We start from the raw sequence: 16,521 nt of genomic DNA on the forward strand, positions 1-16,521 counted from the left end.
CCATAGTTACTCAGTTCATTTATTTAGTTGTTGGTGGACATTTTCTTAGTATTAAACACAAGTGTACATATGTCCATTCATGTCTCAGTTCTGATTTCCTTGGGATGTATTCCTAGCAATGGAATAGCTAGATCTTATGGGCTTTCTCTGTTCAACTTTTTGAGGAAACGCCAAACAGCCTTCCACAGTATTTGACCATTTTCCAATCCCACCAGCAGTGTGTAAGAGTTCCATCTCTCCACATCTTTTCCAACATTTATTGTTTGCTGTATTGTTGAACTTTGCTGTATTGTTAAACTTGCTGATGACATGAGATGATACCTCATTTTTTTTTACAGGTATTCTTTTATTAATTAGCTCTTTGTGAGATATATATTGTTTCTTAATTTACCTTTTAAATTAGCTCATGGTGTGGTGGGGTTTTTTAAAGGATAAAATAATAATGATAGATTTATTAAAAAGTTACATCTCCAAAGGGGATGGACTTTCCTCCTTGAAAAGAGATAAGGAGAAAAGGCCTTATGGTGTATTTTATCCTGTGGAACTAATGTTTTATGCTGTAGGTGGAGAGGTAATAAGAGTGTAGGGTAGTGGCAGGGAGGCTCTGTGTGTGTTGGAGTGGGGTGGTGAGTTGAAGGCCTCTGGTTTCATGTGTGTGACAGGTGTGGGTGAGGTTCCATTCCTAATCTGTTCTGTTCCTCCTGCCAATTTCCTAAACACTTGCTCAGTTAGGCCACAGATTACTTGCCTAGATGTGCTGTGATTCTGCTTCCATCTTTCAAGCAGTTGTCTTCTTGCAGCCTTCACTGCCTAACTGTTGCTAAAGATAGCTCCTGGCTAGGGAACCTGTAATGTTCAAAGCATTCACTTTTAATAAGATGTGTTTAAACTAAAATTTGACTTGACATACCACATCTGAAATCTTCTCATCTCTGTATATACAAACTGTAATTTTGCTTTGTTGAACTCATTTTTGTGTAGTGTGGGGAGGGATGTTGAGATTGAAAGAGAGTGTCAAGTTTGAAGGGCAGTCTTAATTTTTTGTGTGCATATATTATACAGGTGTAGATGTACACACATATATTTTTTATTTTTATATACCTCTTGTTGCTGGGTCATGGCTAGTTGATTCCAATTCATAAAAACCCCATATGACAGTTGTTATATGCCATCAAATCAGAATTAACCCATATAGCTGACCCTCCAGCGTGTTTGTGGAGGCTATAAATTGCATGAGAAGAGATTGCTTGTCCTTATCTCATGAAGCAACTGGTGGATTCAAACCATGTCTTTGGGTTGCAGTGCAGTTTCTTACTCATTGCCCTATAGAGTTCTCTTGGCTGTCATGGCTCCGAAAGCAGATCATCAGCTCTCCTCTCATAAAAATCTGGGTCCATTTAAACCACCAGCCTTTTACATTAGCAGTCGAGCATTTAACTATAAATTAGTCACCATTTAAATAAGAATATTTAGAGCATTCTCCCCTAAGAGGGTTTCTTATGCCCTAACTGTCCAGACCAATAGGTTAACTGCTGTCACAGTCTCTAAGAATAGTTCTGTCTATTCTCTTGACCTTCATGTAAAGGAGCTTGTAATCTTTCTAACTGACTTTACTTAGCATCCTGCCAGAGAAACCATGGGGACTGCTGCTTCAGTTGGCTTGTCTTAGTGTATTTGTCCCTGTTTGCTGTTGCTGGTGGATATATTGGCTACTGGTATCCTGTGCTGCTGTGGGCATTCTTGTACAGGCAGACATGAGTATGTACCTCTACTGGTTGTGCAATTCGGGAAGGGGCTTCTGGTCACAGTATACTTTTGCTTTTAGCATAGGTGGTAGTTGTTAGGTGCCATCAAGATGCCTGTGACTCATAGTGACTTTGTGAACAAGAGATTTGTGCCATCCTCACAATCTCTGCATTCTCAAGCCCATTTTCCCCAGTAACTGGTCCCTCCTGGCAATATGTTCAAGGTATGTGAAACGAAGTTTCACCATAAGGAGCTCTGTGGTTGCACTTCCTCCAAGATAGACTTGTTTATTTAGCATAGGAGCCTCTACTATTTCCAGAGTGGCTGTACCCGATTGTGATCATTCCAGCTACTCCATGCCCCTGCCGGTACATGGCCTGCTTAGTCATCATGAGTTAGCCCACTGGTGAGTGTGCCCTGTTACCTCATTGCGGCCTTTGTTTTATTTCTCTGATGACTAATAATACTGAGCAACTTTTCATTCATTCATTGCCAGTGGCTCATAATTCACCATCCAGAGGGTTTTCAGAGGCTGTAAATCACACGGGAGGTAATTGCCCATTTTTTCCCCCCTTCAAGCATCTAGTGGATTCGAACTGTGTGCCTTGGCAGTGCAACTCCTTACCTATTATTTAGTCTGCAGAGCTCCTTGATCATTTTCTAGGAAAATGAAATCATATTCAGTACTTTTTTAAAAAAAGTTCAGTACTTTTTGCTCCCTCTTCTCTCTTGAGTTGATTCTGACTTAGAAAACAAAACATAGCAGTGCCTGGTCCTGCACTGTCCTTACAGTTATTGCTGTGTTTAAGTCCGTTGCTGTGGACACTGTGAGAGTCCCAGTCATCACGGGTCTTCCTCCTTTTATCTAAACTCTCTACCAAGCATAAGTCTCTATTCAGGGAAGGGTCTCTTCTAGTAACATACCTGAAATACTTAAGGGCAGAATCTGAATCATCAAGTCAGATTTGCTTGTTGTTCTGGCTGTCTATATTCCGTGTTCTTCGCCAACACTGCAATTTGAAAATGTTGATTCTTTTTCATTTTCCTTATTCATTGTGTACCTTTCATATGAATGATTGAAAATACCCATGACTTGGTCACACATGCCTTAGTTTTCCAAGTGACATCTTTACTTTGAACACTTTATAGAAGTCTTTTGCAGTGAAATTGCCAAGTCATTCTCTTTTTTATTTTTTCCCCAGAAGGTTTCTTGACTACCCTTTGCATATGGGCACTGATTGTGGATCCAAGTAAAGGAAATTTTTATCAGCTTTGATCTTTATATATTCTTTATATATGGATATGAATATCTGTGCCTGTGTACAGAGACCTCTCTCTATCTAGAGAGAAATCCTTTGGATACATGCATTGTAAACTTCTCTCCCTCTCTTTGTTGTTTACATGTCTGTTCACAGTCTTTTGATGGATAGAGATCCCTCTGTTTGATTCTACCAGCCATACCAGTATTTTATAAGATCACTGACTTTGGCTTCATTTTATTCTTGCATAGGGTCTTGGTTTCCTAGTGTTCTGTAGCTCAAATACTACAGAGAGGTATCTTTAATAAACAAAGTTACGTTTTAATAGTTGAAACTCAAAAGTTCAGATTAAGATCTTGGCTGTGTGAATTTAACACAGTGTTGCAAATGATGGTAGTATAGAAAGAGAGAGAGAGATGTGTTTCTAACCACAGTTGTCAATTTAAAAGTGTGCAGCAATGTGTTCACATAGTTCCTCGCTTGCTTTTGCTTGTGCACATGGCATCTGTCTGCATATTTGTGTAATCTGATCTTTTTTTAACTCTCACTTTATTACACTCCCACACTGGTTCTACCTTTTTAATGTAACAGGGGAGACTTCAAATAGGATTATATCCACAGGCATAGGGGGTTAAGAGTTTGATATGGAGCAAATGAAACAATTGAATCCATCCTTCCTTTCACTTGAAATGAATGTTAAGTTTGCCTTCAGTGGTGCCTGTGCTGCTGGGATCTTTCATAGTTCTCTTGGCATTTGAGAGCCGAGCCACGAGAACTCACATGGTAAATTTTGAGGGATGGCTGGTCTTGGTACAATGGGAAATAGTGACCTATTTGTTTACCACAGCCATGTTCTTCATTGTGCAGTATCTTTCAGCCTCCTGGTTAGGCAGAAGGCTTAGATGTCTTCTTTCACAGGAGAATACAGGTGTTGAACCTGTGCAGGTACTTTTTAGTGGAGAAGAGTATGCTTTATAGATAAGGGGACAAAAAGGCCCAGCACCTTCTGTGTAGTAGGAAGGTGGAAGACTAAACTGTTAACCTTGACAGGCTTGGTTTCCTGACCCTGAAAGCCTAGCCTGGTTGAGTCCCAGCTGTTAGCCTCTAGCTTCTTTCTGGTGTCCAAAGCAATACAGGACTGGGATGCTGACCTTCCCTAATTTCCCTAAGTGCTCAGGGCTCATCCTAGTCAGTGGGCAGCAGTTCAGCCATAGGTGAAAGAAATAAAATGACACAGTTTCCCATGTTCTACCACCTAGAAATCACCCCTGTGGAGCATTTTTGGTAACAGAGAATCATGCTTGACTGTGTTCAAGTCCTTATTTAACAATAGGTTAATCATTGTAATTACAGTATAAAATAGAAATTGTCTTATAAAAAACCCGAGTAGGTTAATACAGTCTTCCTCTGGGATGAATGTTAACTACCACAACCAAAAGAACTGAGTTAGAGGTTATCTGCTCTATGTAGCAGCATAATTTTTTTTAACTTTTTTTTTAATTTCATTATTTTTTGTGTGTACCATCAAATCAGATCTGACTGGTACAGGAGGAGATTGTTCCTCCTCCTCCAGCAGAGCATCTGGTGGATTCAAACCATGCACCTCTGAGATTGCATTGCAGCTTCTTGCCACTAGGCCACCAGAGCTCACCATAGCAGCATAATTTTTAACTTCAGTTCTGTAAAACAAAACAAAAAGTAGAATTGCTGTGCACAGATGTATTTGCGTAGAATAACATCCCTCTCTAGGCCAGAGTTCACTTTTTTAAAAAATTATTAATTTGAATGAAAATTTACAGAGACCCCTCCCCCCAGTACACTCCGAAAAATTCTTTCATTGTTTTACAATCCCCCCTCAGGTCCACTCCACTATGCAGCCTTCATTCTGGACTCCTGTCATGACAAAAATACCTAATTACATATCCCTTTTAAACAGTTTTCTCCCTCATCTGTTTCAATACAGTATAGTCTCAATGGCTGTTTTAACAGTATGATTAAAAAACATGAATGTCAAGGCAGTATTTTATATTCTTGGCCCTGGGTTGATTTGAGTGGGAAAATCTTGACAGAGTTTAACATACAAACCTTGGATGAGAGTCTAAAATCAGAGACATTTGGTGTGTTGAAAACTAGCCTTATCTCTGTTTAGAGTCTTGACATGAGGCTTTAATCCATGTTGAATTTTTTAAAGTTGCTTTTTCTAACTGCAGTTCTAATCTTGGTGCTGACCTAACTAGCTATCCTGAAGGAGACATTCCTTTTTGCTGAGGTCTGGCAGGTGTAGGATATTACACCTATTCCCAGAAAGTAGTTTCTTCACTTGGATCAAACAAATACAAGAAATGATAGCTTAGAACTGAAGGGTCTTGATGCACAGCTTTATCAATAAATGTTTTCAATAGACATTCCAAACAGACATAATTAAGAAGGCATTGTTAACGGTTGTTGAGTACCATGGAGTCGGAACCGACCCATAGCTGACCCTCCAGCCGGTTTTCAGAGGCAGTTAAATCACATGAGAAGAGATTGCCCATCCTTTTCCTGTGGAGCAGCTGGTGGATTCAAACCTTGTGCATTCCGGATTGCAGCACAACTCCTTGCCACTAGGCCACAAAGACTGTTCTGAAAGACTTGTCGTGCCATTTCTTCCTGTGACAGTCCTTGTAATAAACTGCAGAATACATACCTTTAACTCATCATGAAATCCCACTTCATGTGTTATCCACCTACCTCTGTCTTTGCTTTTAGATATCCCAGCTTTGACAGTTTTATTTTGGGTATTGTTGTTGTTTTAAATAACATCTTTATTTTATACTGGTTTACTTACAAAGATTATATACATTGTTTTTCACATTTCCTTTACCCACCCCTCCATCCACCCATGTAACTGTACAACATACCTCCTCTGTCCTTACTCAGCCTTATACTTCCCCCCCTTGGATCCCTAGATAATAGTTTATTATCTTCCTATTTTTATAATAGTTGAGACTTGACTTGTGCTTTCTGCTGCAGCTTTACAAAAATGTTTCATTTTTCTGGCTGAGAGAACAGCCATTTGGACATCTTGATCTAAAATTTCTAGGTTTTTAATAAATATTTTCATTTTACTTGACAATGTATGTTTTCACTCTAGGATAGATAGCCTTAAAAGACGCTGAATAGAATGTGAAAACTTGTTTTAAATTTGCATTTTACTCTGAAGAAAGTAATACTGTTTCTGGAGTTGGTGTTTAGTGTATATCCCAGCAGAAATTTATTCCTCTTGATTTTGACTTAAGTAATAAAATAATCTACATCAGACTTAATTTTCATTTCTGTGAGCTCCGTGAAATTAAAATTGTCCTAGGATAGTAAATACACCACTTGACATTCTCTCTTTCCTCTCTGATGTTGGTTTAATTTTTCTCAATATGAATGTCTTTTTAGTATGAGGTGGTGAGAAAACGTGTAACTTAGATTCATTGTGGTCAGCCCACAAATGGATTACAGGTCATAAGCGTGTAGTTTAATCATGTCTGTCATAAATGTACACTGGCAAAGATGTGGACGTCAGACCCATTCCTGCCCTGCACCTGGTCCAATCACCAGTCCAAGGATGAGGACTGTAACTTCTAGTGCTGGGTTCTAGAACTGAAGCAATTTTAATGTGGCTCATTTATATTTTCAGTGAACTTTGAGGCCTTGATCATTGCAATGTCAGTGGTGGGAGGCAGCATCATCCTTGGGGTTTCGATTTGCTGTTGCTGCTGCTGCTGCAAGAGAAAGAAGAGCCGTAAGCCAGACAAGAGTGAGGAGAGGGCCATGCGGGAGCGTGAGGAACGCAGGATCCGGCAGGAAGAAAGGTGCGTAGTGCAGAGCGCTGGTTGGAAAGAGAGTGGAAGATAAACTTTGTAAGTCTAACATTTCTCCATTTTAAAATAGAACTGTGCTTGGGGCCCATGGGATTTTGTAGGTCACGTTATGAAGAATGAGACACTGCATGGCAGGCACCTAGCAAGTGGCTATTAGCTTTGTTGTTTCTGGTTTTGTCATATTCATTTGCTTCTTCCAGTTAGAGGAAGAGTCACAGCTATGGGGACCTGACTTGCAGAACCTTTTTCTGCACAATTTCGTGACTATACCTCATGAATACTAATATCCCTCCATAATCAGGAGGGAGAGACCATGGGACTGGTCACAGCCAATGAACAATAAAGTCAGACACATGTTTTAGTTAGTCACACACAGTATCTTCATCAGTACATTTCTCTACCTGAAAAAAAGGAATTTTAAAGAACATAGCAGCAGGCATCTGAATTGCTTTTACTAAAACAAACTCAATTATGTGACATTGGGCGGCTGTGGAAACACTATCATCTGCTCTGACCTGTGGCTGAACTTACCTCTCTACGTGGTTCCTTCTGGGAAGCAAGAGGAAAACCCCCAGAATAACCAAAGTATCTTTAAACAGATGAAAGGATATATCTTTTATAATTACTTTATATATGATAAATTTGATACTGAGAGTTTCTTTTTATTTTTTTAGGAGGGCAGAGATGAAGTCAAGACATGATGAGATCAGGAAAAAATATGGTAAGAGTGGACCAAGGCCCCTTTTCCAGTGATCAGGGATCATTATCCCATCATCTTGGTTAACTAACATATAGGAAACCTGCCTGGTCTGGATTTCATTGAAACAGGAAGAAGGTACTTTTGAGAAAGCAGCCAGCTTTATCCTCCATCATGTTAAAATGAGCTCATTCTATTAAATGTCTTGAGAGAATCACCCTTAGAATATTCTTATTTCAACCCATCTTTGTGAAGCCAACTTTATCTCTTACTTGTTCAGTTATATGGCATTGAAACTTCCAGAATGGTCCATCTGTTGTAACTCCTTCTGTGTTTAGTCTTCTTGTTTGCCCTAAAAGGGGGCATGGCTCAAACCACTCACAAACCATTCATGTGGTCCTGCGTCCTCTGTTTATCCCTTTTTTGGTATGCTCATTTCCATCTGTGAATAGTGAACTCCACATTTCCTATGGAGAAGGAGCTAGCGCTGAAAATTAGTTACAGTTACTCTTTATTTCTGACTGTGTTCTCAGTTTTTTGGTGGTTTGTTTTGGCTTTGGGTTGTTGTTGTTGTTTGTTTTTTTGAGAGCTAGGAAGTTCAATTTATTGGTGCACAGGCCAGACAGGGCAGTGCTAACCAAGGTCTTCATGAATGCTGGGCCTGTCATTTGTTCAAGGGACCACAATTGGGGATATATTTCACTCTACAATCATTTGGGATGAAATACTTTTCAGTCACCATGTCTTCAAACTTGTGAGCATAAAACTTCATAAAGCCCCACTTCTTGGAGATCTGGATCTTCTCGTGCCCAGGTACCTTGAACTTGGCCCAATAGAAGGCATCAGTCACATGCTCCTTGTTTTGAAGCTTGATATGGATGAACATGATGACTTGGCCATTGTTGACCCTGGCCACTGTACCCTGGAGTTTTCCAAAGACACCTCACATCTGGAGTCTAAATGAGGACAGCAGACATTTGTGAGGTCAGAGGCATGAATGAAAGTGCAGCAAAGAACTGTCTCCAAGGTCCCGTAGGGCAGCAGCCCTTGTATGCAGCAGGCTACATACACTATCAAGGAGGCTGCTGTTTACAGCCATTATATACAGGTCCCCACAGAAAAGGGGGATGTCAGCTTAATTAGCTGCAGGGTTCTGCCTCAGTTTTGTTCCCTTTGTAGAGATTTGGAATAAGGAATGTAACTAAAGGGCAAAAGTATAAGCAGTTTATTCCATTAGAAGAATTCAGAAAATGCACATCTAATTACTTACTCTAAATTATATATATTAGCTATTTAAATATAGATAACATGGAAAAGACTTAAAATTCCAGAAAATAAATTGTGTTCATGTGTAACTATACATGTACCAAGAAGCAGTTATTCAGACAGAACAAGAGTATAGTAAATAGTTAGAATTAGAAAAAATGTGTATCTTTTCATGTTATTTATTTTATTATTTGTTGTTAAGATGTGCCATCAAGTTGCTTGCAACTCATGTTGTTGTGGTTGTTTGGTGCTGTCGAGTCGTAGATGACTCATAGCGACCCTATGAACGAACGGCCTGAGCGCTGTTGGTACATAGAGTTTCTGGAGGCAAGCCATTTCGGAAGTGGATGCCACTCCTGTTTCCAGGCTTGCAACTCATAGTGACCCTATATGGGTACAAGAACCCTAAACCCTGCCCTATCCTGTGCCAATCTCACTGTCTCTGACACAGCTACTCCCATTACCCCAACCTCTGAATCGATCCATCTCATCAAGGGTCTTCCTCTCTTACACTGTCCCTCCACCTGCCCAAACATGTCACTCTCCAAGGACTGGTTCCCTCCTTGTAACATGCCCAAGGTATGTCAGACGAAGCTTCAGAATCCCTGCCTCCAAGGAGTAGCCAGGTTTTACCCTCTCTAGGACAAACTTGTTTGTGTATATTCATCTGTCTTCTCCAGCACCACAGTTCAAAGGCATCACTTCTCTTTCTATTATCCCTACTCACTGTCCAGCTCTCTGACACATAGCACACAATTGTGAAGACTGTGGCCTGGATCAGGTGCACCTTAGTCTCCAGCCTGATGTCGTTGCTCTTCAGTATTCTGGAAAGGTCCTTAACATGTGACTTTCTCAGTGCAATTCATCTCTTGATTTCCTGGCTGCAGGTAGCAAGAGTGTTGACTGTGGAGCCAAGCAAATGAAAACTGTTAACTATCTCAATCTCTTCACCATCCATGCTGCCAGTTGGCCCAGTGGTGAGAATCTTTCTTCTTGATATTGAGAGCTATGCTGAACAAGTAATCTGAGAAGCAAGACTATAAGAATAACACAGCATCAAAATTCAAGGAAGATTTACTAACAACCTATAATATTCAGATGATACAGCCTTAACTGCTGAAAGTGAAAATGACTTGAAGCACTCAACTAATGAAAGTTAAAGACCACAGTCTTTGAGGATAAAGAAAACAAAAATACCCAAAATTGAACTCATAATTTATGATACTGACTCAGCAGCTCTACACCTGTGTATATAACCAAAAGACTTTAGAGCAGTAACTTAAAAAAAAAAAAAATAGAAGACTGGTATGTTGTTGTTAAGTGCCATTGAGTTGTAGATGACCCATAGCAACCCTATGAATGAAAGTCTTGAACAGGAAACTTTCATCAATTCTCCAAGTTCCTAGAGTTTCCAGAGGTAAGCTGTTTATGGAAGTGAATGCCACTCCTGCTTCCAAGTCCTTTTTATTCTGGAGCTCCACAAAAATCAGGCCAGAGGGTCCAATGCCTTTTAAATAGGAGGCCAAATCCAATCAGCTCACACCCAGTTGCAAGCAGCAGTCACACCCAACTCTCAACCCCAAAACAGAAAACACACCTTTGCAGAATCTGGCCCTTCCACTCATCTTCCCAACCTGGACTGTACACCAGTGTTTATTGTAGCTCTGTTTACAGTAGCTAGAAGGTGGAAGCACCTAGATGCCCATCAGCAGCTGGAGGATTAGACAAAATGTGGTACATACATACACATACAGTGTAATACTACTAAGCCAGTAGGAAAAAGAAGTCTGGATACATGCTGCAGTATGAGTGAAGCTTGAAGATACTGGGCTGAGTAGCAAAAGCCAGTCACAAACAGACAAATATTGAATGAACTTAGAAGAAAAGGCAAATATATAGAAACCAAGGCTTATTAGTGATTAAAGGGAAAGGGAGGGAGAAAGGAAGTTAATTGTGATGGCAAGATTGCAGTGATTAAAGACAGGATTGCATAAAGATTAGTTTGTGAGGCTGCTTTTTTACATCTAAAACTGTCATAGGATGTGTTTCCTTGGTTTGACAGTTTGCTGTCATGGTTTCACAGGACTTTGTGCTTAATTAGCCTAATGTGTTCAGGACTTTGGTTCTGCCTCTTAATTCACTGCATAGTGCCTGGTGTCATGAAAGTTGGCATTCACTTGTCTAAAGCATAGTTGATTTTTATTCACTTGGAAAAATAGGAGAATCAGTAGAACGTGGAATGGGTAGCTAATTGCCTTCATGACAGACTGCCTACTGTACAAGAACTGCATCATCCCCAGCTGCCATTACTGAACATTTTTTTTTCCAAAGGTTCACTAGTAGAATCTCGATAAAAAAGGAAAAATTGTCATGCACTCCGGGCCTTCTGGAGCTATGGAGGCTGGATAAACCACTGAAACTGTTTACCTCAGGTTACCTTTAAACTTCAAAAATAGCTTCTTAAAACTGAACAGTAGTTTGGCTTAACTAGTAAAAAAAGATCTGCCTTGAGCATCATGGCATTACATATGCATGTGAAAGCTGAACAGTGTCAAAGGAAGAGTGCAGAAGAATAGATGCCTTTGAATTGAAGAATGAATTTGAAATGAAGAATGTTGAATATACCAAGGGTTTCACGATAAATGAACCCAACAGTCTAAGGAGAAATACAATCAGTGCACCTTAGAAGACTTTGGCTCACTTATATTGGTCATGTCATCAAGAAAGACCGATTGTAAGAAAAGGACACTGTGTTTGATAAAGTAAGAAATCATCCAAAACAAGGAAAACCATCAGTGGTATGGATTGGCACAGTAGCCTTAACAGTGTTACTGATTGCCATTGAGTCGATCACAACACATAGCAACCCTATGAACAAAAAAACCCTGAAGTCTTTCTATAACTATTGTCGTTTCTCAAAGTTCATAAAGTTTCCAGAGGCATGTGGTTTAGGAAGTGGATGCCACTCCTGCTTCCAAACTGGTCTTAAACTGGGAGCTTCACCAGACACTGTCCACAATGGGTAACTGTTATGGAATTTGACAGCCCCGTGGCACAAGGCTCAGCAGTAGGTTTAAAAATTCCAAGGTTCATGGAAATGGCACAGAACTAAGGATTATTTTATTCTGTTATGCAGTAGTTCACTCTGAGTCAGAGCCACCTTGCAACTGGCAACAAAAATATTTTTTACTGTTTTCAAAGTCTTTGGAAGTGTCACAGCTGCTTCTGTATTAGTTAGTCTGTGCTGGTTTAAAGTCTGTAAACATCATTAGAGTTACCTGCATTCAGCAGTGGCTCATTATTGGCAAAGGGAGAACCTAATTCCCTTCTCCTGTCTCGGTTAAGGTACCGCTCCCACTGGCGCCTTAGATGCTAAGCCCTCCATACTGTCTTGGAAACGCCTCCCTGTGTGAGGACCCTGGATCATGTGTAACCCTAGCATGCTCCAGACAGCAGGCAGCCATGTCAGCCATCACATCTGACCAGGAACATATCAAATCTCTTGTGATCAGTGTGCTTTTGGGGGAAGTCCTCTGTTTGCATAAGGAAATTCACTGTGTCAGCTTGTGTCAGGACCTGGCCCACTAGGGACATCATTAAGCCACTGATATTGTGCAGTCTTCTGGGGAAAAGCAGTATCCTGAGGCCCTGATAGGCAGTCAGCTGCTTCTTCCAGTAAAGTCTCTGCAGATGCTGGGTCCTGGGGACACTTAGTACCAGAGGCTTGAATTCCCTTGCAGGCTACAGGAGTGCTACTGCACTGGTCTGTGTGCTGTTTCCAGTGAGAGTCACGGCTGTGGTGCCTTGTTGACTCCGTGTGCCTGGGGGAAGTGTGGGTGTTTCTGGCACGAAGCTTGGCCTGTTGCCACTCAGCCACTCCTCTCCTCACTCACATTTAACGTCAGTGTCTGACTGTAGACTGAGCCTGTTTCTCAGGGGCTTTACATCTAATTCAGAACTGTGGTCATGCCTGTTCTACTCCTTGGAAACTACTGGGGAGTAAGTTTCTCTTTCTATATGGCCTTTCAGGCTGTGGTCTTATTTGTTATCCTCACAAAATGATTGGCTTTGCCTCTGCCTTTGGACCAGTGAGTTTCTATGAAATTGAAAAGACTCAAAACAGCTCATCCAGGAGCATGTTTACATCTGATTAATGTTAATGTGAATAAAAGACGTCAGTCTAGAGATGAAGGTGTGCCTGATCTAGTCTGTGGTCTTCACAATTACTTGCAGTGCATCAGGGAACTGGACATCAGCTAAGGATAATAGAGCAAGAATTGATGATGCCTTTCAGTTGTGATGCTGGAGAAGAGTATTGAACATACATACCATAGACCTCCAAGAAAACAGATAGGTCTGTCTTGGAGAGGGTGAAACCAATTTTCTTCTTGAAGGCTAGGATTTTGAAGCTCTGTTGTACATACTTTGGGCACATGGCCAGGAGAGACAGGTCCTTGGAGAACAGTATCATGCCTGGAAGGGTGGAGGGACAGCACAGGAGAGGAAGACCCTGGATGAGATGGATTGATACAGAAACTGAGGCAATGTGGGCAGGTGTGTCAGAGTCAGTGAGCCTGGCTCAGGACAGGACAGGCTTCAGAGCTATTATATATAGGGTCACTATGAGTTTTATTTGACTTGACAGCATACCACAATATAGCAAATACCACAAATAACAATAACAGCATACCACAAAATCCTTCTTACCAAGCCTGGCAACAGTGTAAGCTCCACATCTAAGCTTACTGTTCCAGGTCTAGCTTAGTAGTGGCACACTGAACTTCCTGTGTGTGCAGGACTGTCCTGGACTGTGCACTTGGAGCTCACGGGCTTCCTTACTAGAATAATGTGCTAAGGACTTGATTCCTATCATATTGTTGTCAGCTTGGCTCCGTAGTCGCACCAATGAAATTAACTTTCCAAGCTAGTTTACATGGAATGGCCTGGATGTTGGAAGACTTGATCATGTGGAAGAATTCCCTGGGAGTAATGAATGGAGCTGGCAGGTTTGTTGACTTGGTTCTTTAACAACTGAATTCCTAGCATGGCATGTGGTGCCTGGACAAGATCCTCCTTTTGATTTCAGAAAGGCAGAGAGGTTTAGCTTCCTCATCACAAAACCAGATGGCAAAACTTCTTGTATCAAGCGTTTGCACACTAACTGCAGAAGTACACGAGAGCTTACGGTGCTGCTCTGACAGAAGACACCATCCTCCTGGTGCCGGTACTGCGCCTCCCTGCCTCCCCTTCCTTCTGCTCTTGCTACCCCTCCCATGTCGCTCCTTAGTGTATTATGAGCAGAAATAAGGAGTTGAGTGCCTATTAGAGGAGACGGATGTGCAGCCTGCCCCAGTGTTAAGCTAATGGGACCACTGGCACATGGAGCATAAATACGCTTAGTAACCTGAGTTGTTTGGTTGAAGAAAGTCGGCAACACAAAGAAGTTGATTTCTCAGAGGCTCTAAAATGGATGAGCTTGCATGGCGGGGGCAAGGCAGGGCAGTCATCCTCTGTGGTTCTGAGAGCAGAAGCAGCCAGTACCTACTGCTCACAGGATATTTAAGTCAGTGTTTACTAGCTTGCGTGGGCTAAGTGGCTGTTTTGAAAAGTAGTAGCCTGGGAAAGCAAGGCAAGAAACTTATACACAGGAACTGTTATATGGGGGTCTTAGAGAAATATGTAGACCTTGATGTGGGCTGGCTAGCAAGGCCTCAGGTGCCTAGGCAACTTGAAATGACTGCTTCTCATCCCTTCTCGCCACCACCCACCTCCAGAGGGGGAACTTCCTTAGGAAGTAGATTCCTTGCAACAACTCCAGGTACTCTTGGCGGTTGTATGTATGTGTCTGTTTCTAACGTGCCTGGAGAAAATAGAGTTAGGAGCCCCGGTGGTGCAGTAGTTAAAGCTCTCAGCTCTTTACCAAAAGGTTAATTTTGAACTTGCCAGGCGCTCTGGGAGAAAGATGTGGCAGGCTGCTTCTATTCAGATTTATGGTCTTGGAAACTTTGTGAGACATTTATGCCCTCCTGTAGGGTCACTGTGAGTTGAAGTTGACATTAAATGACAGTGGATTGGGTCTGCTCTTTGTTTCTTTGGATTAGTACTACATTTGAATTTTTATGGTTGGATACGTGTTTTATTCTTGTTATATATCATGATGTTTGAAGATACAGTTGTTGTCTTGGTTCTTTCATAGCTTTAATTCTAGAAGTAAATCATGTCCAAGGATGTTTAAAATAATTTGGTATTTTGTTGGGGGTAGAAGGTCATTATATTGGAAGCCAGCCATTGTGGAAACAAACACTAGCCTTAACTTGCTTAATTTCAGGGTGAGAGGTTCAACAAGTCTTTCTTAGAGTCTGTTTGAATTTTTGTTTGCTAGACATTTTGTCTCACCTTTGAAGTAAATTTTACTTTCACAGTCAAATAATATTAATCACAATGTATAATCCTGTGTTGAAACATCAATTTATGACCCCTGAAAATCTTTTTATAAAACTCACATTGCATTCTTTAATTTTGTTTCTCATTGGATGAGTGAGTTTACAATGCAAATACATTTTGTTTTCAGGTTTGTTTAAAGAAGAGAACCCATATGCCAGGTTTGAAAACAACTGAACACTCCAAACCCGCCAGCAGTCCCAGCGCGCTTCTCGGTGAGATGGGGCCTTGCGCACACAGCTCACCTGCAGGACCATCCTCTGCATCCTTTGCCGTCCTACCCAGTGAGGTGGGAGCTGCACATATTCCCCCAAAGGACAATCCTGGCCTGTCCCTGCAGCCTGGGAGCTTGCTCCCTCTCATTGATACTTCTCTCTGTCTAGACCCTGGAGACATTAGCCCACTCTTTTTTCTTTCTGAGGAGGATATGTGCACATCCTGTTCCTAAATTTGTAAACATACTTCAGCTGAGCTGTCTACAGAATTTTCACTTTTCTCTACCGGCTAACAGGCTTCATAGAGCATGGGTGAAAGTAATTTTTTACTTTAGTTATGAAGGGGATTGCACAATTCCCCACCATTTCTCTCAGCATCAAGCTGTCGGCATTACTGTCTGTTTACATTCCACACACATGTTCATTCCGGTTGGTTTCTGTTAAAGCACAGAATCTCAGCACAGCTAATTAAGATATTCTTCCTAATTTTGGTTGTGCTAAATAGCATCAAGGAATGGTTAAAATCACTGTTTTGGTTTTTTATTGGAACTTTTTAGCCTTACGTAAAAGATTTTACCAAAAATACAAAAGGTCAGATCTTGTATTGGCTGATTTTTTTCTATTTTTATCTTTATTAGACTATCACAATTTTTCTTTTTAACAGAAACCCATTACTAATGCAGCTGGGACACATTCTCTGAGGGTTCTCTGAGCTGACTGTCACTGTGTGTTTATGAGCTTGAGTTGCAGGAGCTGTCTAGCTTGCCTTTTCCCCTCCCTGACAGATGAGACAGGCTCTGTGCAGCCATTTTACTCTGAGATTTCCTCTAGACTCGGTCACCTCCTCCTGCCCAACGGGGGTGGGGGGGGGAGACTGGGCAGTGAGAGTTCAGAGGTCTCTGGCCAGCTGTCACAACCTAGTGCCTCACTGGGTCTCACATCTGTCTTTGGCCAGGAACAGGGCCTTTCTACACACTACAGGGCAGAGCTGCCCATCCTGCCTCTTAGTTCCTCACTTCTCTGACAGTGGCTTTCAAGCCACTGAG

At 41.3% G+C, this 16,521-nt stretch overlaps 1 protein-coding gene across 1 annotated transcript in view; it reads left to right on the forward strand.

Annotated features, from left to right (window-relative positions):
* The window catches only part of PTTG1IP (pituitary tumor-transforming 1 interacting protein), a 30,640-nt gene extending 15,203 nt beyond the window's left edge, over positions 1–15,437 (forward strand). The window contains exons 4-6 of the mRNA XM_006898413.1: positions 6,673–6,847; positions 7,531–7,577; positions 15,391–15,437. Coding sequence (XP_006898475.1) covers positions 6,673–6,847; positions 7,531–7,577; positions 15,391–15,437 — 269 coding nt within the window. The remainder of the gene's footprint in view (positions 1–6,672; positions 6,848–7,530; positions 7,578–15,390) is intronic.
* The last annotated feature ends 1,084 nt before the right edge of the window (positions 15,438–16,521 follow it).

Source organism: Elephantulus edwardii, unplaced genomic scaffold (genome assembly GCF_000299155.1).
Source record: "Elephantulus edwardii isolate Elephantulus edwardi_28Jun2011 unplaced genomic scaffold, EleEdw1.0 scaffold00228, whole genome shotgun sequence".
NCBI lineage: Eukaryota > Metazoa > Chordata > Mammalia > Macroscelidea > Macroscelididae > Elephantulus > Elephantulus edwardii.